Below are 27,558 nucleotides of genomic sequence, written 5' to 3' on the forward strand. Positions count from 1 at the left end.
GCAGCAGTCTGATTGATTCTAGAACAATAGGATCCAGAATGCAGCGGTCTGATTGGTCCACAGGAGCCACCCAATCCAGCTCCAGGTGGAAGTGAATCCACAACCTGATTGGCCTACAGGTGAATCCCAGAATTAGCCAGCCACGTGGGGCCCATTGTGTAAACAATGTATATAAAGCAGACATTCTGGGGGAACTTCCATTCCTCCTCACCACTATGAGCTGAATAAAGAGCATGAAATCCACTCTCGACTCTGAGTATATTTCAGAGGGAAAGCCCCATTTTTAGGGCTTCAGGTCAAAATTGTTGAGCTTCTTTGAGGTGAGCCAATGATCTAGCAGTGATCTACCACAGACGTCCAGTGATCTACCGGTAGATCACAATCTACCTGTTGGACGTGCCTGTATACAGGGTACTGTACTCAGCTTTAGAAACACTTTGGGAGGAATCCTATAGCCAGATCCACCAGGATGAGCAGGTTAGGATCCAGCAGATCTCTGGCTGAACTTGCGAGTTTCCTTAAACAGCTGTCTGTGCCACCTTAAGTTTCTCATCCTTGGCTCAGCCAGAGATATGCCCATCCCAGTTCAACAGGGACTCAGCTGGTGGTGTTATATGATACTTCTTAGAATCATAGAATTGTAGATTTGGAAGGGAGCCTGAGAGTTATCTAATCCAACCCCCAGCAATGCAGGAATCCTCCCAAAGACTGTCCCTGGGTGTGCTTGAACCACCAACCTTCATGTTAATCATTTGGTGACAACAGCAGGAAGCAATGAGTCACGTCTATGAAGGAGGCACGATGAGTCTAGCATCACAGATGCAACCCGCATATTGCCTCAGGTGCAAAACATTTTGTTGTACAGTGGTACCTCGGGTTAAGAACTTAATTTGTTCTGGAGGTCTGTTCTTAACCTGAAAGTGTTCTTAACCTAAAGGTACCACTTTAGCTAATGGGGCCTCCCGCTGCCGCCACGCTGCCGCCGCACGATTTCTGTTCTCATCCTGAAGCAAAGCAAACCATCATTCTGCCTGAACACTGAGGTCCAGCGCCGAGGGCCTTCTGGCGGTTCCCTTGCTGTGAGAAGCCAAGTTACAGGGGACCAGGCAGAGGGCCTTCTTGGTAGTGGCGCCCTCCCTGTGGAACACCCTCCCACCAGATGTCAAAGAGAACAACAACTACCAGACTTTTAAAAGACATCTGAAAGCAGCCCTGTTTAGGGGAGCTTTTAATGTTTGATGGATTACTATATTTTGTTGAAAGCCACCCAGAGTGGCTGGGGAAGCCAGCCAGATGGGTGGGGTATATATTATTATTATTATTATTATTATTATTATTATTATTATTATTACCCAAGGTAATATTTCTGGGTTAGTGGAGTCTGTAACCTGAAGCGTCTGTAACCCGAGGTACCACTGTAGTTAATTCACCCATTTATTGGTGGATCATCTGCAATCATGTGATATGCATGCATGGCTAAATGGGTTATTGTGTATGAATCAGGAAGCTCTGTGGGTATATATTCAGTGTAGATCCTCATGGGGGAAAATATTCATTTTGTTGAAGGATTCTGGTACCTTGTACACAAGATTGCACCCTTTTATTCCTGGGTGTCCATGCAGTTTGAATCTTATTTGTACGAGATTAAAATCCAACAGTTTGGGAACCTGAAATATACTCAGAGTCGCAAAGTGATTTCATGCTCTTTATTCAGCTCATAGTGGTGAGGAGGAATGAATGAAAGTCCCCTCAAAGTATCTGCTTTATATACATTATTTACACAATGGGCTGCACATGATTGGCTAATTCTGGAATTCTACTGTAAGCCAATCAGGTTGTGGATTCACTTATATCCGGAGAATGATTGGGTGGTTCCTGCCAACCAATCATACTGCTGCATTGTTCTAGGACCAATCAGACTGCTGCATTCTGAATCCTATTGTTCTAGGACCAATCAGACTGCTGCAATTTGGATCCTATTGTTCTAGGACCAATCAGACTGCTGCAGTTTGGATCCTATTCAACTCAGTACATAACAGAACCTTTATGACTTTGTTTTAAAGCGTGATTGTATTTCCAGCTACAGTTATCTTGATATTATTTTGGGGTCCTTCCCCCCCAACTCCCCCCAACATAATCTAAAATAGGACCAGTCAATGTATTGCCTTCTAAATGTTGCTGAACTCTATCTCCCATAAGACCCTGCTGACATAGGCAACAGTCAGGGAAGATGTGAGATACAACCCAATAATGTCATATGGAGGTTACCACATTGACTATCCCAATCTAAACAAAAGATGGGAGGAAATGCCATTTCAGCCAAATAATCTGATGATGGTGTTATGTACTGAGTTGAATAGGATCCAAAATGCAGCAGTCTGATTGGTCCTAGAACAATGCAGCAGTATGATTGGTTGGCAGGAACCACCCAATCATTCTTCAGATATAAGTGAATCCACAACCTGATTGGCTTACAGTAGAATTCCAGAATTAGCCAATCATGTGCAGCCCGTTGTGTAAATAATGTATATAAAGCAGATACTTTGAGGGGACTTTCATTCATTCCTCCTCACCACTATGAGCTGAATAAAGAGCATGAAATCCACTCTCTACTCAGAATATATTTCAGATGGTGATTATTATTTTTAAAGCAAAGTTTCCAGTACTTAAGAAAATATATGTACACAGTAAACTTCCTAAGAATTGAGATCGGTTCTCTCTTTTTAAGCTGATCTGAAAATTTACGAAGATGCTCCAGTTTAAGAACCCCACATCAGATTTAGTCCATGTTTATCTCTCATAGATATAAACCATGCAATGTTTAAATTCAGTTCAGATCAGAGGCAACTAATTTTAACATTCAACCCTTTCAGCAACAGGGATTCCTTTACCGTTGGCTTCTCCTTCCATAGAGCAAGTACAGGATGCGTTGAAGACCCGCCCTCCTCCCTGTGAGTAGAGATTGTCTATGAAAATGTCTGAATAATCTACTGGAAAGATCCTGCATGGGTTACTCTTTTGCGTGGCAAGTCCCCTCCCCCATGTGAAATGAAGACACTGGACACATTATTTAAGGTTAATGGGCATAAAAAGGCCACAACTTTATTGATTACAGAATTGAAAGGTATTGGCCTTAGGCATTGGCTCCTATCGACTACCCGGCATGGAGACCGGGAAGGGTTATCCACAAGCCGTGGGAGTCCTGTTGAAGTACGCCAACTAGGATCCCACAGGTGTCACCGCTCGGGGGGCGTGCTGGGGGCCCTTACCTCCCTAGGTTTCGGACAAGGCAACGCCCCCCGGAGTCCTCTACCGGACTACCCTTTTCATTGGGGGAAGGTGATGGCACTTCCTTCCCCCCATTCATTTGCATAACAATTAACCCCTGCCAATGCCTAACTGCCAATACCGCGGAAGTTGTGACGTTTGCTACGAGGTAGGCGAAAAAACCAAAAGGCTTGAAGTGTGCCAACTTGGAAAAATTCCTACCAGGCCCCTTGCGGTGACCAACCGAAGTCCATAGCAAGGTCATAGCTAGCTAATCCTAAAGGGTGGGTGGGATGGGAAAACCGCTCAGCTGGGAAAGGGGAAAGAGGGCGGTCCCCGGGCGTGCCTGGCCTTAAATAGGCCAGGCCCCGCCTCCCCAGCCTGCCAATTGGCAGGCTGGGTCGAAGGCACACCCGGGGATTCCTTGTTCTCACGGGGGCAAAAGGCCAGCCCCCGCGTGTGTGGGAGGGGGTAGCCCGCAACACCCTCTCCTCCCAAGCTCAGAAATGGCTTTGCAGCAAAAACAATCCAAAGTTTGTTTGTGTGTCATTTTAAGGATTAACAGAGCCTGGATTTTCTGATGGATCAGGCACCCCAAACTCAGCCTTCCAGATGTTTTGGGACTACAACTCCCATCCCCCCTAGATAACAGGACCAGTGGTCAGGGATGATGGGAATTGTAGTCCCAAAACATCTGGAGGACCGAGTTTGGGGAGGCCTGTGATGGATGAAGTCCTGTGATATCTCAGCACGAGTAACAAGGAACGCGGGGAAATTAATTCAGTTTGCATTTAAAGCTGAACTCACTGAATTTATGCTTGCCGAAACAGTATGCAAACTTAAACACACCTCATTCTCCTCTATTCTATTTCCACTGCAGTTCTGTGGCCAAGCAATGTCCACAGAAATACTAGGGTAAAATAAATACAGTACACATAAATATATTAGTGAAATGAAAATGCATGAATGCATTACGTATGGGGAAATAGTTTCGCAAAAATGTGTATTTTAGAGAAAATTACATATAAACAATGGAGAAATCTGTACCAAAATGCTGACAAGTTTCACTAGGCTCATCATCAGGGAATGGGGTTAGCCTGCGTGGACCTAAAAAACCTCATTTGCACATCCTTTGGATTCGTGGGAGAATCTCCTGCACCTCTCTTAACTTGTTTGAGGAATTGCTGTAATGTAACTGCTGTGAAACCCTTGGCGCTACAAGAGTACTTGTGCTGGTCCCGGGGGCTAATCGAGAGGCGAGGTCCGAGTCCAGTCCGAGGTCGATGGTGCGGTATGGAGGCTGCCCATCAAAGCTGTGGCTGGGTGCAAGGCAGGGAGTCGGGTGGGGTCAGAAACTCTGGCAAAAGAGCAGGACAGGGTGCAGGCAGGAACAGGCTACCAACAATGTTGCTCCCGCAACCTGGGACTGGGCTGGCTGGCTTTTATCTGCCCCGAGGCATAGGGCAGCCCTGGTCCACAGGTGACTCGCCTCTCCTGGCCTGGAGGCGAGCACTCCTCCTGCGGGAACTTAGTTCCCTCCGCCTCTCTGCCCTGAGACTCTGCAGCTGAGGAGAGGCTGGAGGGTTACTGGACCCAGAGGCAACCTCACCTTCCCCTGACGGGGCTGAGAGTGGAGCACCTGCAGGCAATGGGTCCTCCATCACCTCAGGAGCCAGAGCAGACTCAGCTGGTGCCTGCACCTGAGGATCCAGCCCAGGTGAGGACCCTTCAGGCTCAAGCCCCAGCCCCGGCTCAGCTGGTTTTGGAGGTGGGGAATCCTGTGCAGGCTGGGATTCCTCAGGTTTAGCCTCTGAGTCCGAATCCCCGGCCATCACAGTACTCCTTCTTGCCACTGTAATTAAGAGCATACATGTTTCTGCTTTTACTTTTTCAGCTGAAGCCCTTACGTTCTGGACGCGACCAGCTTCTTTGAAACGGACCAAAGCACCTCGCCCAATGCAGACAGGTGAGCTTATTTTGCAGTGCAAGGAACCCACAACACTTTGGTGTATCTTGCAAATTTCTTGATGATGGAAGCCATGCCCTAGCTCCAGCCTTTCTGCATATATTAGTGGAAATGGTTGCAAAAGTATGTATATTAGTCCAAAATGCATACAAAAAAAATGTATTTCTTGGGACAAATTCTCAGTAGAATAGTTAGAAATTCAAAATTTATTTATTGTTTTAAACAATTCAAATGTGGAAAATAGAATTTAAGATTGGGGGGAAACTGAGATCATCATCATTTTTTAAAATTTGTATACCATCTTTCTATCTTACAATACTCAAGGCAGTTTACAAGCTGAAGAAACAAAAAATGTACATCCTATAACAATCTCCCCCCCCCCTCTAAATAATATTTATTAGTTTTTCAATTAGATACTCCACATGCACATATTGTATTACACCATCTTATAACAATCTAACGCAATACAAAAATGTTATAATAATAAAACTTTAAAATAGGCAACCTACATCAAAAAAGTAAAATTCAACAATCATTAGAATAGTATTAAATAACAATAACAAATAAAAGTTAAACAGAAATCCACTCAACAGTTACGATAAATAATTTCTAAACTATAATCAGTAAAACAACGGCAAGCCACAGTACATAAAATAATACAATACAAATTGAGAAGCAGAGACTAGAGTGTGGGGCAAGGCAGGTGGAAGGAGGCCTTGCCTGATGGAGTCTCTCCCCTCACAGTTCTTCCTCCAGGACCAGTTGAAACTGACAGGTCCATCCATCCCTATTTGCATGTATGAGGAGGCTGGGATGCAGGGATGATTTTTGCTCGACAAAAATACACTTCTAATTGCCTTTGTCCACTTTCCTTTCCTGGTTCTTAGGAATGGACATGCAACTCCATGGGGAATCAAGTTCCTTCAGCAGGTTCTAAGGCATCCAGAGGCTGTATCTGAAGACTCTGGGTGGGCCCACGAGTCTTTGCAGAAGGTGCTGGTTGCCTGGAATAGTGACACATGGTTCTGCACGTTCTGCAAAGATCCACACAATCTCACCAACCCACATGGTTATCTGCATTCTGCAGGATCAGGTTGCAGAAAAGACCGGCCCCATGAGGATGCACGGGCATCTCTCAGCCAGGGCAGATTATTTGTACAGTGGTACCTCGGGTCACATACGCTTCAGGTTACAGATTCCGCTAACCCAGAAATAGTACCTCGGGTTAAGAACTTTGCTTCAGGATGAGAACAGAAATCGTGGAGGCTCCATTAGCTAAAGTGGTGCTTCAGGTTAAAACAGTTTCAGGTTAAGAACAGACCTCTGGAACGAATTAAATATTTAACCCAAGGTACCACTGTATTTGTTTATATCCTTGACATCTGATGGGAGGATGTTCTACAGGGTGGGTTCCACAATCTGTAAATTTTAAATCAGTTTTCCACAATCTTTCCCAGTCTTCAAACATTATATTATGACCCATATCTTGCAGCCCAGCTGATCTTTTATGTTCTGTTCCTCATTTCAGTGGCAGAAAACATGCCTCTTCCTGCAGCATCTACGCCACAACAAAGGCCGGGCATTTTACTAAAGGTGCCCTCCAGTAAGTACCTATGTCTTGTGCTAATTTGCTATAAAACGTAGACCATATATGGCTAACTGCTACCAGGCTAAGTTTGTTTACTGCCATGCGTGCAAATCTTTTTCTTTCTTTTTAATGAGTTCCCATAGCTTTCTTTACTGTAGATCCTACACATATTATCCCAACTTCAAAGATATCCAACTTTGCAAATGCCCCATATTCATTTGTGTTTGGGAATTTTACAAATGCACCAAGTGTCTCATCCTGCAGCTAATTCATCTGTGCCAGTGAATTTGCCTCAGGCTGGAAAAAAGTTGGCTTGTTTCAGGGTTCTTCAGCTGCAGAAGGAAAACCAAAGCATCATTGCTCAAGACTTTCCATCCGCCATGGATTTGACAGGGAAACGGGGTTGGGGCCAATTTGGGGTCCAGGAACTGCCCTTTAACTGCAAAAAATATCACCTCCAAGTTTGGCTTCATAAGCTGAGCTTTTAGGGTTTGAGAGGAGGAGGTTAAAAGCATGTTTAACGCCATCCCACTACTTCATCTTGCGGGACATGGGTGGCACTGTGGGTTAAACCACAGAGCCTAGGACTTGCCGATCAGAAGGTTGGCGGTTTGAATCCCCGCGACGGGGTGAGCTCCCGTTGCTCGGTCCCTGCTCCTGCCAACCTAGCAGTTCGAAAGCACGTCAAAGTGCGAGTAGATAAATACCGTAGGTACCGCTCCGGCGGGAAGGTAAATGGCATTTCTGTGCACTGCTCTGGTTTGCCAGAAGCGGCTTAGTCATGCTGGCCACATGACCCGGAAGCTGTACGCCGGCTCCCTCGGCCAATAAAGCGAGATGAGCGCCGCAACCCTAGAGTTGGTCACAAATGGGCCTAATGGTCAGGGGTCCCTTTACCTTTTACTACTTCATCTTAAAATGCAATATGTAAAAGGGATGCCAGAGTTCCAGGGCTGACATGAGTTCCAGGGCTGCCTGTCCCCAATCCAGGTGCCAGGGAGAGAGCTTGAATCTCTAGGTGGATGAGAGGGTAATAATAATAATAATAATAATAATAATAATAATAATGCTATGCATTCAGCTTGCAAGCTTCAAAATAAGGACCCCAAAGCTCACCAATTTTGGAGGGGGGCACCAGAGGGCATTTTGGCTGCACCCCTGGCATGCATGCATTCACGTACCCCTGTACAGAGCCTGTGGCAGACAAGCTATACTTGTGTGGGCATCTTCCATACAACCCATTAGCAGTACTTAGGCTCCCTGTGTGGATTAAGGATGACTGAGCATAGCAGAGGTGGGGAATCTCTGGCCTGGAGCTGAATGCGGCTCTCCAGGTCCCTCTGCCTGGCCCCTGATGCTCTCTGCAGGCCACACACCTAGGGTTGCTATATTTCAAGAGATAAAAACCCAGACACAAAAAGTTGTTGAGCTTTTTGGGGGGCAATCACATGATAGCCAGCCTGTCCAGTATATCTGAAGGAGCGTCTCCACCACAATTGTTCTACCCAGACACTGAGGTCCAGTGCCGAGCGCCCTCTGGTGGTTCCCACACTGCAAGAAGCCAAGTTAGAGGGAACCAGGCAGAGGGCCTTCTTGGTAGTGGCACCTGCCCTGTGGAACGCCCTCCCACCAGATGTCAAAGAGAACAACAACTATCAGACTTTTAGAAGACATCTGAAGGCAGCCCTGTTTAGGGAAGCTTTTAAAGCTTGATGTATTACTGTATTTTAATATTTTGTTGGAGGCTGCCCAGAGTGGCTGGGGAAGCCCAGCCAGATGGGTGGGGTATAAATAATAAATTTAAAAATATATAGCCAGACCCAGAGCTGCCTGCTCACAAAAATTAACACTAAATCCAGGAGATTTGCTTTGAGATGTAAAAATTCCCCCCGAATGGGCATGTAGGACTCCCAAATGAGGATATGTCCAGGAATTCCAGGACAAATGGCAACCCTACACACACCTTGCTGGTGATTGCTTGCATGGTTGGAAGGCAGAGGTGGGGGTATGGAGAAACTAGCCCACTGCACACAGGTAAAATTTACATATTTTTTTTGCCCCCTTTTGCCTCTGCCGCCACCCACCACATCATGTGTAGTGGCTGGCAGCAAGCCACTATTGCTCTGTATCCAGCAAGATCTGTCCAGGAAAGAAAGGGGAAGCTGATAAGCAAAAGCATCTGGAGCATCTTGCCTCAATTAAATCCATGGGCTGTGTTCCCTTGCTTGAAAAAGGAGAGGAGCTTCTCCAGCTACATTCTTGCATCAGCTGAACTCTGAAGCTCACATTCCCCGGAGAAGGTATCCCAGAGGTGTCCCCTTTGGCTGCATCTTCCCTCTGGGCCATCTTTTTGTCACAATGGGATGCAGTGTTGTGCACAAGCCCAAATCCTTGAGGAGGGAGATTCTGTTTCAAGCCATTGAGTGAACTTTAACTTGATCCGTCTCTGAAGAGCTGTCTCTACACACATCCTCCACCCTGGGCACCCTCCTTTGACATTAATGCCTGCAGAGCAAGCAGAAATTCAAGTGGCGAGGCTGATGTATCCCATGTAGAGGCTACCCAACCGAAATTGCTAAGATTTGCCGATCAGAAGGTCAGCGGTTCGAATCCCCGTGATGGGGTGAGCTCCCGTTGCTTGGTCCCTGCTCCTGCCAACCTAGCAGTTCGGAAGCACATCAAAGTGCAAGTAGATAAATAGGTACCACTCCGGCAGGAAGGTAAACGGCCTTTCTGTGAACTGCTTTGGGTCACCAGAAGCGGTTTAGTCATGCTGGCCACATGACCCAGAAGCTGTACGCCAGCTCCCTCGGCCAATAAAGCGAGATGAACTCTGCAACCTCAGAGTCAGTCACAACTGGACCTAATGGTCAGGGGTCCCTTTACCTTTATTAACAGAGCAATCTTAAAATGTCCACTCAAATGGGTCCAATCATCATCATCATTTGAAATTCTTATTCTTAGTCTTAATCTTTCCTTGAGTAATAGCCCAGCAGAGTCCTTCAGGGTGGTCCGTAGGCTGTTGACACCTTTATCAGTGAATGAAGACTGGGGTACCTCTGAGACCCTCTGTGAGTTGCATGCTGTAGAATCAGTAAACCCAGATTAAATAAGGCAATTGTGTGGGGCACCATTTTGGGTGAGGACGACATCTTCTGGATGCTGCACACACACACAAAATATCTGCAGGATCGACTAGCATCGCGTCCACAATAAATTGCTGTGTGGAAGCCCCTCTAAGTGCCAGTAAGGTTGGGTATAGGATTGCAACGGCAACCTCATGGAGTTGAATGGGAAGAAAGGAAGTATGTGTTTTAAACTTCCCACTGGAATATGTGGTTCTTCAGAATGCTGGATTTGGCTTGGTTGTGCCTATATATATATATATATATACGCTTGATCGAATGTTGGAAATGCAATTACATTACTATTTGAGTACTGAGCCATTGGGTAGTTAAACTGTGGCATGGGACTTGTTTCTTGGACTGCAGGGATTTGGGGGCTTGAGTGGAAAGAAGCAGGGGCAAATGGCTCAAGCGTATCGCCAGGTTTGCTTCTCTCATGTTTCTCTGCAGTCTGCTTTTCAGCTGAATAGACGGCTGGTAAAAAAAAAAAAAAAACAACACCAAAGGTACAGGTCATCGAATTGTAACTTTGTGGCAGGGTGCATGCTTGGCATGTAGAAGGTTCGAGGTTCAATCCCAGGCATCTCCATTCATAAGGACCTCCGTGTAGCAGGACTGGGCAAACACCTTCCTGCTTGAGACCCTGGAGCAGGGGTAGCCAATTTTGGTGCCCTCTGGATATTGTTGGACTCCAAATCCTGTCAGGCCCAGCCAGCATGGCCAATGGTCAGGTATGATGGGAACTGCTGTCATCTTGGCTACCCCTGAGTCATTATCAGTCAGAGAACAAACTACTGGGCTAGATGGATGGAGCTGTGCTTTCTTTGCCTTGGTATATAGCAAGGGCATGCCCTCCCATATTCCTCAGATGAAAATAGAGACACATTCGACATCAGTGTCGCTGTCCCCCTGCACACCTCTTCCTCAGAGGCTGTGGCAGGAATGCAGACACAGCGGCCGAACGAAACAAGCCAGAGCCAAGCGACTGCAATGTCTGCTCTTCCCCTTGGCACCATGGCACCAGCCTCATGGACAAGTCCTGCCCCTTTGCTCCCTCACACATCGCTTTCTTTATGGGAAACTGACCAACTGAGGAAAACAGTGACAAACTTTCTTAGGCGTGTTCGTGTGCCCCAGATCTTGTTTTCACAAGAACAGGAAGTGGCGCCATATTGAGTGAGCGGTGGGAAGGGACACACAGATCTAGCCTTCTAGTAACACACTGAAACGCTGTACAGAAGGGAAGGATGCTGGGGCATTCAGGACTCTGTGTGGAAAGGTGGAAAGCCATGACAGCGTGAGGGTTTTTGTGATGATCCCAGTATTTTCGTGGCAGTTGGAAGTTGTGTAAGGGTGGGCTAAATGTAGACCTCTGGGCCTCTAAAATTCTCTCCTCGGGGCACAACTTTCGCCGACCCTGTTCTGTGCCCACCTCAAGTACATTTGTCTTGTTCTGTGCCCAACCTCAAGTACTTTTGCCTGGCACTCTTACTTTTATGCCCATTGAACAAAAGTAAGAGTGGCACCCATTGCTCCACACAGGCGTATGGTTTCTGGAAGGTTCTGCACAAAGGAAGGTGGTCCTTGGACTGAGGCATGGTCCCTACCCTGGTATAAAGCTGCTTTTTCTGCCTCGTAGCACACTTGCTGATGTGGAGCCACTCCTTATCATTTTGAAATGAGGACAGCAAAACCAGCCCACCATAGGCTGCCCAAAGCAAAATGGCTACTGACAGGAACATGTAAATTTGATTTACTATACTGTCCTTTTATACTATATGGTGGACCCTCCAGATACAAACTCAATTCATTCCGGGGGTCCGTACTTACCCTGAAAAGTCCGTATCCAGAGGCACCACTTCTGTGCATGCGCACGGCATGATAGAGCGTTTCTGAGCATGCGCGAAGCGAAACCCGGGTTGCCGCGTTTGCCACTCAAAATTACTTTACCCGAAGGTAACGTAACTTGAGGTACGACTGTATTTCTATACTGTCCTTCATCCAAGGGTCGCAGGGTGGTTTACAATATAGAAACGCAAAAAACACATACCACCATAACAAAACAATGGTATAACAGAAATCCAGAGTGAGTTACCTTTGCAGGCTGTCAACATGCCATCTTTGCAACTTCTGTTCTAAGCAGAACATCGGTCTTAAGTCTTGGGGGGACGAAAGCATGGATTGAAAATACTTTCTCCTTCATGTCTGGAAATGATAGCAAGGTAATCCATTGTCTTCTCTACTTTTCCCTTGCTCCTTTTGGCTTTCATCCACTTAAAGCATATATTTTGTTCACTGGGACACAACTATTTCTTTCAGGCAGGTGACGAGGGGCGGATACTTCTGAGAAGAATGAGGCTGTTGTCCCTGGAAGAAGGTAAATGTGTATGTGAACATTCTCAGCTTTGAAGAACATCCTCTTCACCTTAAAATGGCCCCCCCAAAAAATGATCCATTATCTCTGGTTTCTCTACAGGAACATAATGAGATGGTGGGACAGAGTTGGTACCTGCCATGTGATGAAGCTGCAAGTCTCCTCCCTTTGCCAAAGGAGATGCTTCTAAAGTTTTTTAAGAAAGCTAACACTCTTGAGTAAATAAATGAAAATGAAAAGGCTCTCTTCAGATCACTGATCAAGACTGAATAAAGCCTCACCTCCCAAGCCATCATCCCAAAGGAATCATTTTACAGAAGGAGATAATGAGATTGCATCCATCATATTCCTTTGATTCATTAATATTATACGAAAATTGAACCAGTTATTTTTGTCCTATGTGGATAGAGACTGGGACTATAGAGAATGACCTCTAGGGTCCCAAGGTACAGTTTGAAGACACAATGGACCACCTGTTTGCTGAAGATCTCGGTCTGGTCAGTGCCCAGGTAGCAGACCACCTAGGAACCACATGTATGCTGCTTGGGCTCCATGGTGGATGGGAAGTGGGATATATATGTAAGAAAATGAATAAACGTGTTATATTCTGAATTCTGTCACTTGCCCATGAAGTGCTGCCCAGTTGACAAGATGGCCCCTAGGCAGTTTGCAAGTTATGGGCAAATCACTTTCAACCTAAGAAACTGTCAATAAAACTGTTCATGTGCGTTGCTCTTGAATGTTTTATTTATTTAAGCCATTTATATCCGGCTTTAACTATGATTGTCTCTAAAGCGTATAAGAAATGCAATAAAGAAGAGGTAAAAAAAAAACCCCACAAATAAACAGTCCCAACTATAAAACCGGACTTCAATTAAAACGCCTGGTGGAACAGTCTTCAGTAGGTGCCGGAAGTTCAACAGGGATGGGGTCTGTCTGTCCTCAACTGGAATGACTGCCCTGCCTCTCTCCACTGGGCTTGGGGTGGGGCCTGACAGGCTCCAGAAAGGACTGCTGCTGCTGCTGTTGCTCGACAGAGAGGGCTTCTTTAATATTGTTTTTATTTTTTATCTATGTCATTTTATATTGTTACTGATATCAATGTTGTATTTTTAGTTGTAGTTTTTATGTTTTATGTGGAAATTGTTTTCCATTTGGTTGTGTACCTTTTGATGTGCTTTATTTATTTTTATTTATTGGACGTGGGTGGCGCTGTGGGTTAAACCACAGAGCCTAGGGCTTGTTGATCAGAAGACTGGCAGTTAGAATCCCCACCACAGGGTGAGCTCCCGTTGCTCAGTCCCTGCTCCTGCCAACCTAGCAGTTTGAAAGCACATCTAAGTGCAAGTAGATAAATAGGTACCGCTCCAGCAGGAAGGTAAACGGCGTTTCCGCGTGCTGCTCTGGTCCGCCAGAAGCGGCTTAGTCATGCTGGCCATATGACCCGGAAGTGGTACGCCGGCTCCCTTGGCCAGTAAAGCGAGATGAGCGCTGCAACCCCAGAGTCGTCCGCGACTGGACCTAATGGTCAGGGGTCCCTTTACCTTTACCTTTATTTATTGTTTATGACTTTTTTTATGTTGGTAATTATGTAAATCTTGTCATGTTTTAAGCCGCCTTGAGCACTGTTTGAACTATGGAAAGACGACATACAAATAAAATGATTTATTTATACAAATAAAATGATGGTATCTAAAATGATTGGTATCTGAAGAAGTGTGCATGCACACGAAAGCTCATACCAAGAACTGACTTAGTTGGTCTTTAAGGTGCTACTGGAAGGAATTTTTTTTGTTTTGACTATGGCAGACCAACACGGCTACCTATCTGTAAATAAAATGATGATGATGATGATGGAAGGGAGTTCCATAAAATTGGACAAATGGTTCTGAAGGCATGGTTCCTGGCATGGCTGCAGGCTGTGCTGTTGTCACATGGCCTCAGGCCCCCTCAATCGCGGGATCAAGGCAGCAGCACTAATCTCTGCTACTGGGTTATCTAGCCTTTTGGATCTCCATTCCACCACCCACCATCCCATTTCTGCTCCAGTACGCTCAGTTCACCCTGTCTCTCATTAGATCTTTGCGACAAACCTGGGAGGTAAGTTTGGAAACAAGATAATGACTGCTGCAAGACCACATGCTGTACTTTTGGGTTGAGTTTGGGGTAACTCTGGGCAGGAAAATGAGTAGGTTAGAGGCCAGGGTGACTTTAAAAAGACGGGATTCCATTTTGCTCGCTAGCTCACCCAGCTCTTAAGGTATTTTTGTGCCTGTCTCTTTGAAGACGACAGCAGCTTTATTTCTCTGCCATCAACGAATGCCACTTTTTATTAAATTCACGATGGGCTCCGACAACTGAGGTGTATGTCAACAGAGCTTCATTACTCTAAGGGTAACCTCCATAACCTCTCCTATCGTGTAACACAACCAAAGCCATAAGGAATGCAAGGCATTGGGTGGGTGGGGAGAGATTCAATTACCTTGTCCAAAGAGATTATGGCTAAGAGAGCTTGCAAAAATGATGTACAGCTGAGCCTTGATTTCAAATGCCTGGCAAAAGGCACCTAGCAATAACCACAAGCATCCCTATAGGATTGGCTGCACCAGGCTTTGGACAAACACAAGTATATGAAGCATGGCTATTTTTCTGCATTGGGTTAGCAGGACTCGCTTGTGCCCCCTGAAAATCATGAACCACTGGTAAGTGATTCCCTTTGGACTGAAATAAACAGGCAGCATCAGCTAGAAATGCAAAAAGGCAGCAATTTCTGTTCCACTTGTATTCAACACAGTCAGCACTGTTTCCATTTCGCTGCAGTTTGGTTTCTGCAAAATACTATGCCATTTGTCTCATATTCCATTATTTAATGTAAATTGCGTAGCTTACACACATTTCAATGTAAAGGAAATGTCAAAACACTGTTTAAAAAGATAATTAAGTTTCATCTGTAGGCTTAAAAACAGCAACAATGTTGTGAATGAATACAGTGGAACCTCAGTTCTCAAACGTCTCCGTTGACATACGATTTGGAACCCGAACACCGAAAACCCAGAAGTAATTGCTTCCATTTTTGAATGCTCCTTGGAAGTTGAACGGCTTCCACTGCGTGTTTTTCCATTTTTTTCAGGGGACTTTGCCAACTGCCCATTGATCCTCAGTTTTTGAATGTTCCAGAAGTCGAATGGTCTTCCGGAATGGATTATGTTCAAAAACTAAGGTTCCAATGTATTGATAATGCTTGGCTGATTTCTGTTCTAAATCTCAGATCGATGTGCGAACTTCAGCAATTCTGGCTTCCTTTTCCATTTTCATCAGAATCCTCTGACCTCACCACTGCCAGGATGATGTAGTGGCAGGAGGATGAGGAGAAGGAGCTGACCACTGAAGCCATGCTACACTTGGCTCGGCACCTGGCCTCCTCCACCCCTTGCTTTTTAAAACATGGGTGGTGGGAGCAAAGAAAATCATTGGAGGGCCTAAAGAGCTTAGTTGATGACTCTATGCCTAGTTCAACATTCTGTCCCCACTGTGGCCGACCAAATCCCTACAGAAAGCAGACATGAGTGCAATAGCTCTCTCCCTAGGTTTATTGGTATTCAGAATCATACCATCTCTGACAGTGGAGGCTGCAGGTAGCAATCAGAGCTGGTAGCCACTGATAGTCTTCTCCTGCATGCATTTGCCTAATCCTTGTGGGAAGGCCTCCAAGTTGGTGACCATCATCACCTCTAGTGGGAGCAAATCTCCACTATGAGCTGTGTGAAGAGTTGTCCCACCTTTTGCCTTCATTGGATGATCCCAGGTTCTCACAGGGTGGGAGCGGGAGGGAAACTCTCCTGATCCAGTTTCTCCAAACCTTTCCTAATTTTATACACCTTTCTCATGCCCCACAGTCTTACTTATATTTTTTTCTAACCTAAAAAGCCCCAAACATTGCAACTTTCCCACTGTAGAGAATTACTCCATCGCCTTGATCCTTTTGGCTGCCCTATTCAGGAGTTTAGCAAGTGTCTTATTCCTGTGCCTCTGACATGTCAAACATATGGAGCTACTGTCAAGGTCTACTTGGAGATTATGTTCTCCCTTGTAGGATGTCCGCAGGCAATGAAGAAAGGCACCTCCATGACTACACCGTACATCACGGCTCAGAAGATAAACCCTTGTGTGATGGAGCTGTGCAAATTTTTCCAGCAGTGCCTCTGTGCAAGGGACAGAAGCTACTCAAGAGATGAAGCTATGAGGTAAAAGGTAGAACCGGTCTCACCTTGGTTTTTATCCTAAATTTGGGGGACAGGGAAGGATAACTGAGAACACTGAGTTTGCATGAGGAAGTTCAGACCTATACAATTATAGCAAAGAGTTTTCAACACACAGAATGCTGGATTCTGTTGGATATAGAGGTCCCTCTGCCCGCTTCCTCAAGAGTTCTAAGCTTGGGCTGTATTGTCCCATAGCCTAAGTTAGCTATAAAAGATTATACCGTCCAGGTTTTTCCAAGTACTGGATTGCCCCAAGATTCATGTCTTGCCACTCACTGACTGGAAATACCAAACTCGCATTTTATGACTGAAAAGTCATGGAGTGCATCTCCAATGTTATAGTTGCTGCTGCTGCCTTTGTTCTTATGACCCTGCCATGAGTTTGTATGGTGGTTCTGTGCGATTGTGAAATGACTAGATGGTCAGATCTTATTCTAATCAATATTGTATTGATCTTGTGATTCTGGTTAAATTTTTTAGGTACTGTATTGAAAACTATTCCTGGTTCTTGAAAAATGCAACATACATCTGTGAAAAAGTCAAGAGGGCTGCCCATTCAAGGAGTAAGTAGATGTTCCCCAATGGTGTTTCACAATGTTTTCTTTCTCAAATATAATGGGACAAATTTTCATCTGGCTCACAGGATTTTGGGGATGTGGCCTTGAAATGGACAATGGAAAATATTAAGACTAAATTAACTGCATTAATATTAAGACTAAATCAATAGGATATGGTTAGCCATGACTAGTTTTTCCACAATGACCTTCAGTGGGACATCAGTGAGACTAACTTAATCCAGGTCCATCCTAATGGCTCGACCATGGGTAGACCTTGGACTAGGCAGCAGACATTAGTTTTCAACAAACAAGTAGACCTGGTGTTCAGCTCTTTTCCCAGTTGCAAATTGAACCCAGATTTCCTCCTTTTTCACAAGATTGCAGGAGAGCTTGCAGGGACCATAAACTTGAATTGCCTAGGCTTGCCTCCCTTTCCCTAAGACAAAATCTATCTCCTTTCCCACTACCCTTCTGAGATTACAGGACAGGATAGCTTGACCACAGCTGTCCATGCACTGGCAACCTCAAGTCTGGATTAACATACAAGGCCCTTAACAGACCAGGTTACTTAAGAAACCATCATAGACCCAGTATGGTTTATACTTCACTTCCTGAACCTGGGGCGTTCTGCCTGCAAGGCAGATGCTGTATCATAGAGCTATGGCCTTCCCCATCTTTCGGTTGCCAAGCTTCTCTTCCTCCAGCCCAGCTTGCTGTCCCTAACCTTTGGGTGGAAGGATGGAAGGAAGGAGGGGTGCATGGGTGGCACACAAAAAGGAAGCACACACAAGCTCATTTAGCTCCTCACCTTCCTAAGTGATTGCTTATGAGTGGTAGACCCCTGCCATACGGAATATTGCACTTTGCACAGGCTCAAGGCACTCAGGAGGTAGAACCAAAGGAGGGTAGTGGGTGGAAGCAGAGGATTTTTTTTAAGGGTGCCATCGAAGCCATAATTTTGGGAGTGTGAACCATTGCTATATATTAAATATATGCAAATAAGAGAAGACTGAGAGATGATATGAGAGCCATCTTCCATTATCTGAAGGGCTGTCACATGGAAGATGGAGCAAGCTGGCTTTCTGCTGCTCCAGAGCATAGGACTCAAACCAATGGATTCAAGTTTCAAGAAAGGAGATTCTGACTAAACATTAGGAAGAACTTTCTGTGGGAATGTTCAGGGATGCAGGAGAGGATATATTGTTTGATTATGGCCTATCCAACTTGTGTAAACAAGTTCACAATTTAGCAGAGTAACATTCCCCTTTTTAAACTCACAACGGATGCATTTGCTCAGGCTTGCTAAAGCCTCCATAACAACTGTTCTGGTATTTCCCCCTTATTCCCTCATAAAAAATAAGGCACGACACAGTCTTCTATAGAAGTATGAAAAGAGTTTACTCACATTCTGTTCACAATTCGATCCCAGAAGGCAGACGTAGCTTAGAAAAGTTACATACACCTGGAAACTATCCCATAAGGAGATAGTCCCTTTGTCCTCTCTTGGCTGGAGGCTGGAGGCGAAGAGAGCATCTTTGGCTAAGCAGATGTTGCTTCTTCGATGAAAGTAGTCATAGAGAGAGAGATGGTGGCCAGTCCTATGCATTCGTTATCTGCACAGGTGAGGCCACACCCACCTCTAGTCACATGCAGAGGAAGTTTGTCCCAGCCCAGAAGGAAACAGGAAGTTTACCTGCTGGCTGGACAAACATTCCTCCCCATGTGTAAACATGTTCACTCTAGGAATGTTGTACTTGACTGCTCTTGTGTTTCATATCCCACACTTTCTAACAGTAGGAGCTGTTCAACTGTGGAACAGACTCCCACAACAGGTGGCGGACTCTCCTTCCTTGGAGATTTTTAAGCAGAGATTGGATCACCAACTGTCAGGGGTTCTTCAGCTGTGATTACAGCATCCCAGGGGGCTGGATCAGATGAGCCTTTGGGTTCCTCCCAACTCTACATTTCTATGATTCTAAGATTGTTAAGAGTTTCCTCTTTCCCCTTTTGCTTTTTCAGCTTTAAAGCAAAAATGCCTTGCAAGCATTTGCAAAGCTATTTAAAGCCCAAAGAGGAGTCATTGCAAAAAAGAAGACTCACACAAACACTTAGACTTCATCCCATTATCCAGGGCAAGAAATCACTGCCAGATATGAAGAAGAAGAAGAAGAAGAAGAAGAAGAAGAAGAAGAGAAGGAGGAGGGGGAGGAGGAGGAGGAGGAGGAGGAGGAGAGGAGAATGAGTTTTTCCCTGTAGTAGGTTAGAATATTTTCCATTCCAAGCACTGATTAAATGAACTGTAATAATAGGAGGTGGAACTCAAGCATGAAACTAAACTTAAATGATTTTTTTTTTTGTACATTGTACTTCATAAAGTGTAATCATTAGTATTGTTGCGGGTGCATGTTGAGGGTTGTTAACTGTGGTAAACCAGCTCTGAATAAAAATATGTTCAAGAATTAGATTGTGATAAAATCTTGGAGAACTTTTTTTTATTATGAAATGGCATATATTTAACTGAATTGATATGAAACCTATTGCTGTTCATATCAAAGAACCTGCTTTAACAATGAGTAGACCATTGGTCCAGCGAGCTCTCAAGGGTTTCAGACAGGAGATTTCCTCAGACCTGCCTGGAGATACTAGTGATTGAATCTGGAACCATTCCATGCTCTGCCACTGTGTTATGACCCTCCCTGGGACTGTGAGATTTAAATGTGACTTGTGGTGTGAATGGGCAATTGCGGATAAAACTTCTTGTTGTTGTTGTTTAGTCGTTTAGTCGCATCTGAGTCTTCATGACCCCATGGACCAGAGCACGCCAGGCCCTCCTGTCTTCCACTGCCTCCCACAGTTTGGTCAAACTCATGCTAGTAGCTTTGAGAACACTGTCCAACCATCTCGTCCTCTGTCGTCCCCTTCTCCTTGTGCCCTCCATCTTTCCCATCATCAGGGTCTTTTCCAGGGAGTCTTCTCTTCTCATGAGGTGGCCAAAGTCTTGGAGCCTCAGCTTCAGGATCTGTCCTTCCAGTAAGCACTCAGGGCTGATTTCCTTAAGAATGGATAGGCTTGACCTTCTACATCCTAAAGATGGCATTAGCAGACACACCGCTGTACCTCTAGGTGGTGCTAGACCAGCAGGCCCAACTGTTTTGAGTGAGGGGCAACTGTTTTAAGGCTCTGTGCCAACTCCACAATGGAGAAAGGAGGAGTGTAGATCTTCACAGGCCACAGAGCGTGGGAGATCGGTGGCTTCTCATTTACTACTGGGCGAGATATCAGCTTGGTTGGAAACCTGTTTCCTAAGCAAGTTTATGTCGTGCTTGAAATGCATTGCCCACCCATGTACCCAAAGGACCCAAACTGTTGAGCTCATTCCTAGAGCATCACTTCATGTGCTGCTGCATAGGAAAAAGGAGGCTGGCCACCTGAGCAGACTTTCCCCATGGCCATCTCAGACAGGTGCAGGAGAATTGACAGAAGGAGAGGAATCTGAGAGTTGCAGGGCTGTTGTGACCTCTCATTTCACCCCCAGCTCCTTCATCCTAAGAGGAACTAAAACACACATTTTTGCAAGCAATTTTCTGCTACGTCACGAGTCCCACCTTTGCATGCTGTTTTTATGGATCTGTGCATTTTAAGGCTCACTTCCTCCCCTGCTATATATACATACTTGCACACTGCATTGCAACATTCTGAGAAGTCTAAATTCTAACGACCTAACCTGGGGAGAAAACAGCAAAGACCTGATGAAGAGAGCACAGCAGAGGTTATATTTTTTGAGAATCCTCTGGAAAAACAATCTCTCAAAGCACCTGATGATGGCATTTTATCATTGCACTGTGGAGAGTGTATTAACTTATGGTCAGTGTGTGTGGTTTGGGAGCTGCACGGTCAGGGAAAAACCAATGCCGTCCAGGGTTGTAAAGACTGCAGAGAGAATAATTGGGTGCACTCTTCCCACCTTGGATCGAATCTATGCTTCCAAGTGCCATAAGAAAGCTGCAGAAATAGCGCAGGATAGTGCGCACCCCGGAAATGATCTCTTTCAGCTTCTGCCTTCTGGAAGAAGATACAGGGTTATAAAGGCCAGGACTAGCCACCTGAGAAACAGTTTCTACGCAAATGCAATTCTGATTCTAAACGCAGCGTAAGGGGTCTCTATAGTATAGTGTATTTTAAAATGGGATTTCAGAGTTTTTAGGGGTTTTTGAATGTTTTATGTAGTTTTTCAATTTCATTGTTCTGCATGGGACAATGACAATAAAGATATCGTATATCGTATGGGGGGTAGCATCCTCTGAGTATTGGGTTTCTGGGGCCACACTCTTGGCCCTGCCTCCAGATATCCATGTGTTCGTGTGGCCATCTGCAAAGTCGAAAAGGCCATGCACAAGCAGCTGCTACCACACCCTGAGTGTTTTTGCCTGGCTGGAATGTGTCCTTGGAAACAACACTGCTTGCTTGCCCGAACAGAGAACAGAGAGTGCATATGTATGTGTTTGTGTGCAGAAATGCCCCTATTGTGCACAGGTGACATTTGCATTTGTTGCTCCACCGACTCTTGCCTCTGGCTCCATCCACCACTGGCCCCTGGAAGGTTGCCCAGAAGGAAATGTGGCCCTCAGAATGAGAAAAGTGCACTACCCTTGTCCGATGTACTTGCAGTCAACCATGTTAGCCTGTAGATGTCTGGAGCAGCTTTCCTCAACATAATGATCTCAAGAAGTTTGGGACTATAATTTCCATCAGACCCAGCCAGAATGACTGGTGGTCAGGGATGGTGGGAGTTGCAGTCTGGAACAAGAAGAGGATCACAGGTTTTATAGGATGGTCTAGAAGGTCCTAGATGATAGATAATAGAGTTGGAAGGGGATCATTTAGTTCAGCCCCTTTTGCCCAACATGGCGCATGTACCGATGACCCTAAAATTTAATGTCTCATGCTCTACCAACTGAGCCAAAAGGACACTTGACAGTGGTGAGATTCTTTTTTTCTTTTATTTTTTAATAATAATTTTTATTAGTTTTCAATTACAATCCAATAATAGCCTCATTATAACAATACCAGTTTATAATACAATCATTGATACCAATCGTTCAAGTACCGAATTATATAATTTAGAGAAAGTGCCTCCCCCACATGCTAGATTGGATGAATTGATTATTTGCTTAATTTCTGCATTCCAAAATCTTATTGATTTCCATTACATACCGGTCATAATAATCCCTTATACAACAACTGCAATATTAATAACTTTTATTTGTGTTGACACATTGAATGATTTGTAAAGTTACAAGTGAGGCACTCAAATGATATCCTTGTTCTTCCTGGGTGTGGCAATTATTCTATCCATGGTGTTTCTTCCAGTCCTTGTAAGATGTTATTTGTTTCTCCCGGTTGTTGCTGCTATCCGCCATGCCTTGGGCGGAGCTGATATCCCATCGTATCCCACTGGATTCAAACCCATGACTCTGGAGAGACTGGACCCTAAATCCAGTGCCTTAGACCACTTGGCCACATTACCTTAGAGCAGTGCTTCCCAACCTTGTGCCTCCAGCTGTTTCTGGACTACAATTCCCATCATCCCTTGCCACTGGTCTTGCTAGTCAGGGATGATGGGAGTTGTAGTTCAAAAACAGCTGGAGGCACAAGGTTGGGAAACACTGCCTTAGAGCAATGGGAGGGAATGTGCCTAATACAGGGGTGGGGCCAGGAGTGTGCCACCAGATATGCCTTCTATGTGCGAATCGCACATGAAAGGTGCTATGGTGGAGTAGCAATTTGAACCCGGGTCTACCCAGCCCCAGGGACACGGGTGGCACTGTGGGTTAAACCACAGAGCCCAGGACTTGCCGATCAGAAGGTTGGCGGTTCGAATCCCCGCGATGGGGTGAGCTGCCATTGTTCGGTCCCTGTTCCTGCCAACCTAGCAGTTCAAAAGCATGAAGTGCAAGTAGATAAAAAGGTACCACTCTGGCAGGAAGGTAAATGGCGTTTCCGTGCGCTGCTCTGGTTTGCCAGAAGCGGCTTAGTCATGCTGGCCACATGACCCAGAAGCTGTACGCCGGCTCCCTCGGCCAATAAAGAGAGATGAGCGCTGCAACCCCAGAGTCGGCCACGACTGGACCTAATGGTCAGGGGTCCCTTTACCTTTACCTTTACCTACCCAGCCCCAGGCAAGCCCTCTAATCACTGTAGCACGCTGGCATTCTTGCACAGGGAGATAAACAGCACATCCACACTAAACTTTTAAAGTACTTCTAAAGCCCACAGCTTTCCCCAAAGAATGGGAATGGTAGTTTGTCATGGGTGCTAAAAATTGTAGCTTCACGAGGGGATAAACTACAGCTCCCAAGGTTCTTTGGGGGAAGCCGTGTGACTTAAATATACTTTATTCTTAATTTTTAAATTAAATTTATTTAATTTTCCAAATTAATATTTACATTCACATAGTAACATAATATATAAAATCAAGATTCCAAAGAACCCCTTGGACTTTCCTCCTCCCTTTTGTGGGTCTTATTGTTAATCCTTTCCTTCTGCATCTTTTATATTTATCCAAATTTTTATATTTCCATTACAGTGGTACCTTGGGTTAAGTACTTAATTCGTTCCAGAAGTCCGTTCTTAACCTGAAACTGTTCTTAATCTGAAGCACCACTTTAGCTAATGGGGCTTCCCACTGCTGCCGTGCCGCTGGAGCACGATTTCTGTTCTCATCCTGAAGCAAAGTTCTTAACCCGAGGTACTATTTCTGGGTTAGCGGAGTCTGTAACCAGAAGCGTCTGTAACCTGAAGCGTCTGTAACCCGAGGTACCACTGTATCTCCATTATGCCCATAGTTCATTGTTGCATTACAAGTGTTATTCCAATCCCATAAATTATAAATTTCCCCCATCCCTTGGTCTTCCTGATTTCTGATTTAAATATACTTTAGAAGTCCTTCAAAGGTATGATGTGGATAGAACCTATCTGCTCAGTTTCCAGCTTGCCTTCACAGAATGTTGCGAGAGAGCCTAGATTCTCCTGCTAAGGAGATCAATTGAATATTATTTCCCCCTGCTCCTGAGCAATTATATCTTCCAGCCCAGGAGCTCCAAGCGCTCCTTGAATATTTCTGCCTGTTTATTTAAAATGCATATCCCGCTTTTCCATACTGAGGATGCACAAAGTAGCTAATAACAGTTAATTAAAAAAAAAAAAAACCCACAGTCAAATACAATGAAGAATAATGTCTCAGGAACACATAGCAAGAGATGGGATGCATTAGTCTGTAATGCAAAAGAATTATTGCATTACAATAATTGTGACTGTAGCAAAAGAATTCAAAGCAGTTTAAAAAGCGATCTATGAGCAGGAGAGTAAGATTTAAATTACCAGGTTCAGGGAATCACCAGGTTCAGGGAACATAGAATCATAGAATCATAGAGTTGGAAGAGACCACAAGGGCCATTGAGTCCAACCCCCTGCCAAGCAGGAAACACCATCAGAGCACTCCTGACAGATGGTTGTCAAGCCTCTGCTTAAAGACCTCCAAAGAAGGAGACTCCACCACAGCAAGACTCCACCACAGCAAGACTCCACCACCACAAGACTCCTTGGCAGCAAATTCCACTGTCAAACAGCTCTTACTGTCAGGAAGTTCTTCCTAATGTTTAGGTGGAATCTTCTTTCTTGTAACATGTGGCTTTCCCAATGATGCTGGCCTCCAACTCCCATCAGTCCCAAGCAGTGTGGCCAATGGTCAGAGGTGATGGAACTTGTTGTTCAGCAAACATGTGCAGGGCTTCTGGTCCCCCTCCTGTGCTATAGCCAAATGCGCAGGTCAATTCTGTGTCCAGGGCAGCTGTTTACCAGCTCCATCTGGTACGCAGGCTGAGACTATCTGCCCACGGACTGTCTCGCCAGAGTGGTGCATGCTCTAGTTATCTCTCGCTTGGACTACTGCAATGCGCTCTATGTGGGGCTACCTTTGAAGGTGACCTGGAAACTACAACTAATCCAGAATGCGGCAGCTAGACTGGTGACTGGGAGCAGCCACCGAGACCATATAACACCGGTCTTGAAAGACCTACACTGGCTCCCAGTACGTTTCCGAGCACAATTCAAAGTGTTGGTGCTGACCTTTAAAGCCCTAAATGGCTTCGGTCCAGTATACCTGAAGAAGTGTCTCCACCCCCATCATTCTGCCTGGACACTGAGGTCCAGTGCTGAGGGCCTTCTGGTGGTTCCCTCGCTGCAAGAAGCCAGGTTACAGGGAACCAGGCAGAGGGCCTTCTCGGTAGTGGCACCCACCCTGCGGATCGCCCTCCCACCAGATGTCAAAGAGAAAAACAACTACCAGACGTTTAGAAGACATCCTGTTTAGGGAAACTTTTAATGTTTAATAGGTTATTGTATTTTAGTGTTCTGTTGGAAGCTGCCCAGAGTGGCTGGGGAAACCCAGCCAGGTGGGCGGGGTATAAATAAAAACTGAGCCTCCCAGGGGAGGAAGCTCCACAGTTTTGGTGCCGCAACCAAAAAGACCCTGCTCTGCATAACTAGCGATGCCTAGGAAGTCCTCCAACAAGGGGCTTCCAACTAAGGTCTCTCTTTTGCTGGTACAGTGAATCTCACAGTGCAGGGTTGGAATGGGAGTGGAAACAGTGGCAGACAGTGGCGTCTCAGATTTAGGTGGCACCCTGTGTGACGCGAACCCCTCTTGCCGTCACTTGGACTTCATAGTTGTGGCGCCTGCTGCAGCACCCCAGAAGCTCTGTGCTCCATGCCATTGTTGGAAAGATGAGTTTTTAAAAAGGAAGTGTGTTGCGGGTCAGTGGAGATGAATTGCTGGGCCTTTTTGGTTGTGGCTCTTTGGCACATTTTCGCCTGCTCTCCCCACCACCTTCCCTTGCCTCCTGGCATTTGACAAAGACCTGGCTCTTCAAGAAAGCTTTTGTGACTTTTCTTTGTAGCATTCTGTTTATGCTCTTTTGATTATCATTTATTTTTTCTTTAATAAAAACCTGCAATCCACTTTGATTTCCCGTTCTAAAAAAAGTGGGGCAATTTTTTCATACTTGTGTATCTCTATCTATCTATCATCTATATCTATCTATCTATCTATCTATCTATCTATCTATCTATCTATCTATCATCTCTCTCTCTCTCTCTCTCTCTCTCTCTCTATCTATCTATCTATCATCTATCTATCTATTTATCTATATCTATCTATCATCTATATCTATCTATCTATCTCTCTGTCTATCTCTCAATCTATCTCTCTATCTATCGCTCTATCTCTCTATCTATCTATCATCTATCTATCTATTTATTTATATCTATCTATCATCTATCCATCTATCATCTATCCATCTATCATCTATCTATCTATCTATCTATCATCTATCTATCTATCTATCTATCTATCTATCTATCTATCTATCTATCTATCTAATCTATCATCTATCATCTGCCTGTCCCCAACCTACACTCCCTAAAGACCCTTTAATGTTGGTTTTTGCCAACACTCTCTGTCCTTTTCAACACTTAGAGAAACCAGGGGCTCCAAATCAGTCTAGATTTCCACCTGTCTCTCAACATGGAACATTGTCTCTTATTAAGCTCTTACTGCCACCGTCACGCGACTTGGCAGGAGAGGGATAACAGAGGGGCAATTGTTGTTTAATTACAACAGGGCCTGTATTATTCCGGCAACTCGCAGTCCCCTGGAGAGAAGGCCTATTTAATATAGCCCCAGGTATATAAATGATCTATAATGTTAAACCTCACAGCGGCGAGCATTGTGACCTGCACAAACCTCATGAAAGGGCCGATTGAGAAAGCTTAAAGTGGGGTTGACGAAGAAAGTGGTCACATGGGTGAGGGGGGATAGCCAAGCAAGTATAAATCACTAAGCCCTAACCTTCTTTAAAGGCCATTTCCTCCTTCCCATCTCCTTTAGAGCAATATCCCTCAAGGTAAGTAGTGCGCTTTTGGTTGGAAGGGGATCTTACGCAATGATGAGCGCATCTGAACTGGCACCCTGATCTTAAAGTGATTGACTTGGAAGGATGAAAACCAGTGGCCGTAAGGGGACAAGGCAGCCGTCCTCAGCATGTGGACTTGAATTAGTCCAGTTGAACCCAGTGAGATAACTTCTTCCAAAGAACAAGGGATGGCCAGATCTGTCGATTTCAGTTTCTCATTTTTCCAGTTGCTAGTTCTCCACATTTCCACATTTCACTTTGCTATTATTATTATTATTATTATTATTATTATTATTATTATTATTATTTAAAAAGTCTTCATGGAAACCACCAGCATTTTAGTACAAAACTCTCCTAATTTGCACATTTTTGTAAGGCAATTTCCCCTCATATCATGCACTTGGTGTGGTATTTTCACTATATATGTATATGTATTGTTTTTGCATTT

General features: G+C 44.9%; 2 protein-coding genes across 4 annotated transcripts in view; both read left to right on the forward strand.

Annotated features, from left to right (window-relative positions):
• The window catches only part of HHLA1 (HHLA1 neighbor of OC90), a 38,745-nt gene extending 19,422 nt beyond the window's left edge, over nucleotides 1-19,323 (forward strand). Inside the window, exons 13-18 of the mRNA XM_081874349.1 lie at nucleotides 2,874-2,951; nucleotides 5,162-5,233; nucleotides 6,762-6,836; nucleotides 16,414-16,564; nucleotides 17,063-17,145; nucleotides 19,159-19,323. Coding sequence (XP_081730475.1) covers nucleotides 2,874-2,951; nucleotides 5,162-5,233; nucleotides 6,762-6,836; nucleotides 16,414-16,564; nucleotides 17,063-17,145; nucleotides 19,159-19,202 — 503 coding nt within the window. The 3' untranslated portion in view covers nucleotides 19,203-19,323. The remainder of the gene's footprint in view (nucleotides 1-2,873; nucleotides 2,952-5,161; nucleotides 5,234-6,761; nucleotides 6,837-16,413; nucleotides 16,565-17,062; nucleotides 17,146-19,158) is intronic.
• A 7,564-nt stretch (nucleotides 19,324-26,887) lies between these two features.
• OC90 (otoconin 90) overlaps nucleotides 26,888-27,558 on the forward strand; it is a 31,403-nt gene continuing 30,732 nt past the window's right edge. For 2 of the 3 annotated variants that reach the window (XM_081874343.1, XM_081874345.1), the window contains exon 1: nucleotides 26,888-27,101. The gene's annotated coding sequence lies outside the window, so the exon portion shown is untranslated. The other variant, XM_081874344.1, reaches the window with a different exon arrangement.

This window comes from Podarcis erhardii, assembly GCF_964252035.2.
Source record: "Podarcis erhardii genome assembly, chromosome: 8".
In the NCBI taxonomy this organism is placed as follows: Eukaryota; Metazoa; Chordata; class Lepidosauria; order Squamata; family Lacertidae; genus Podarcis; species Podarcis erhardii.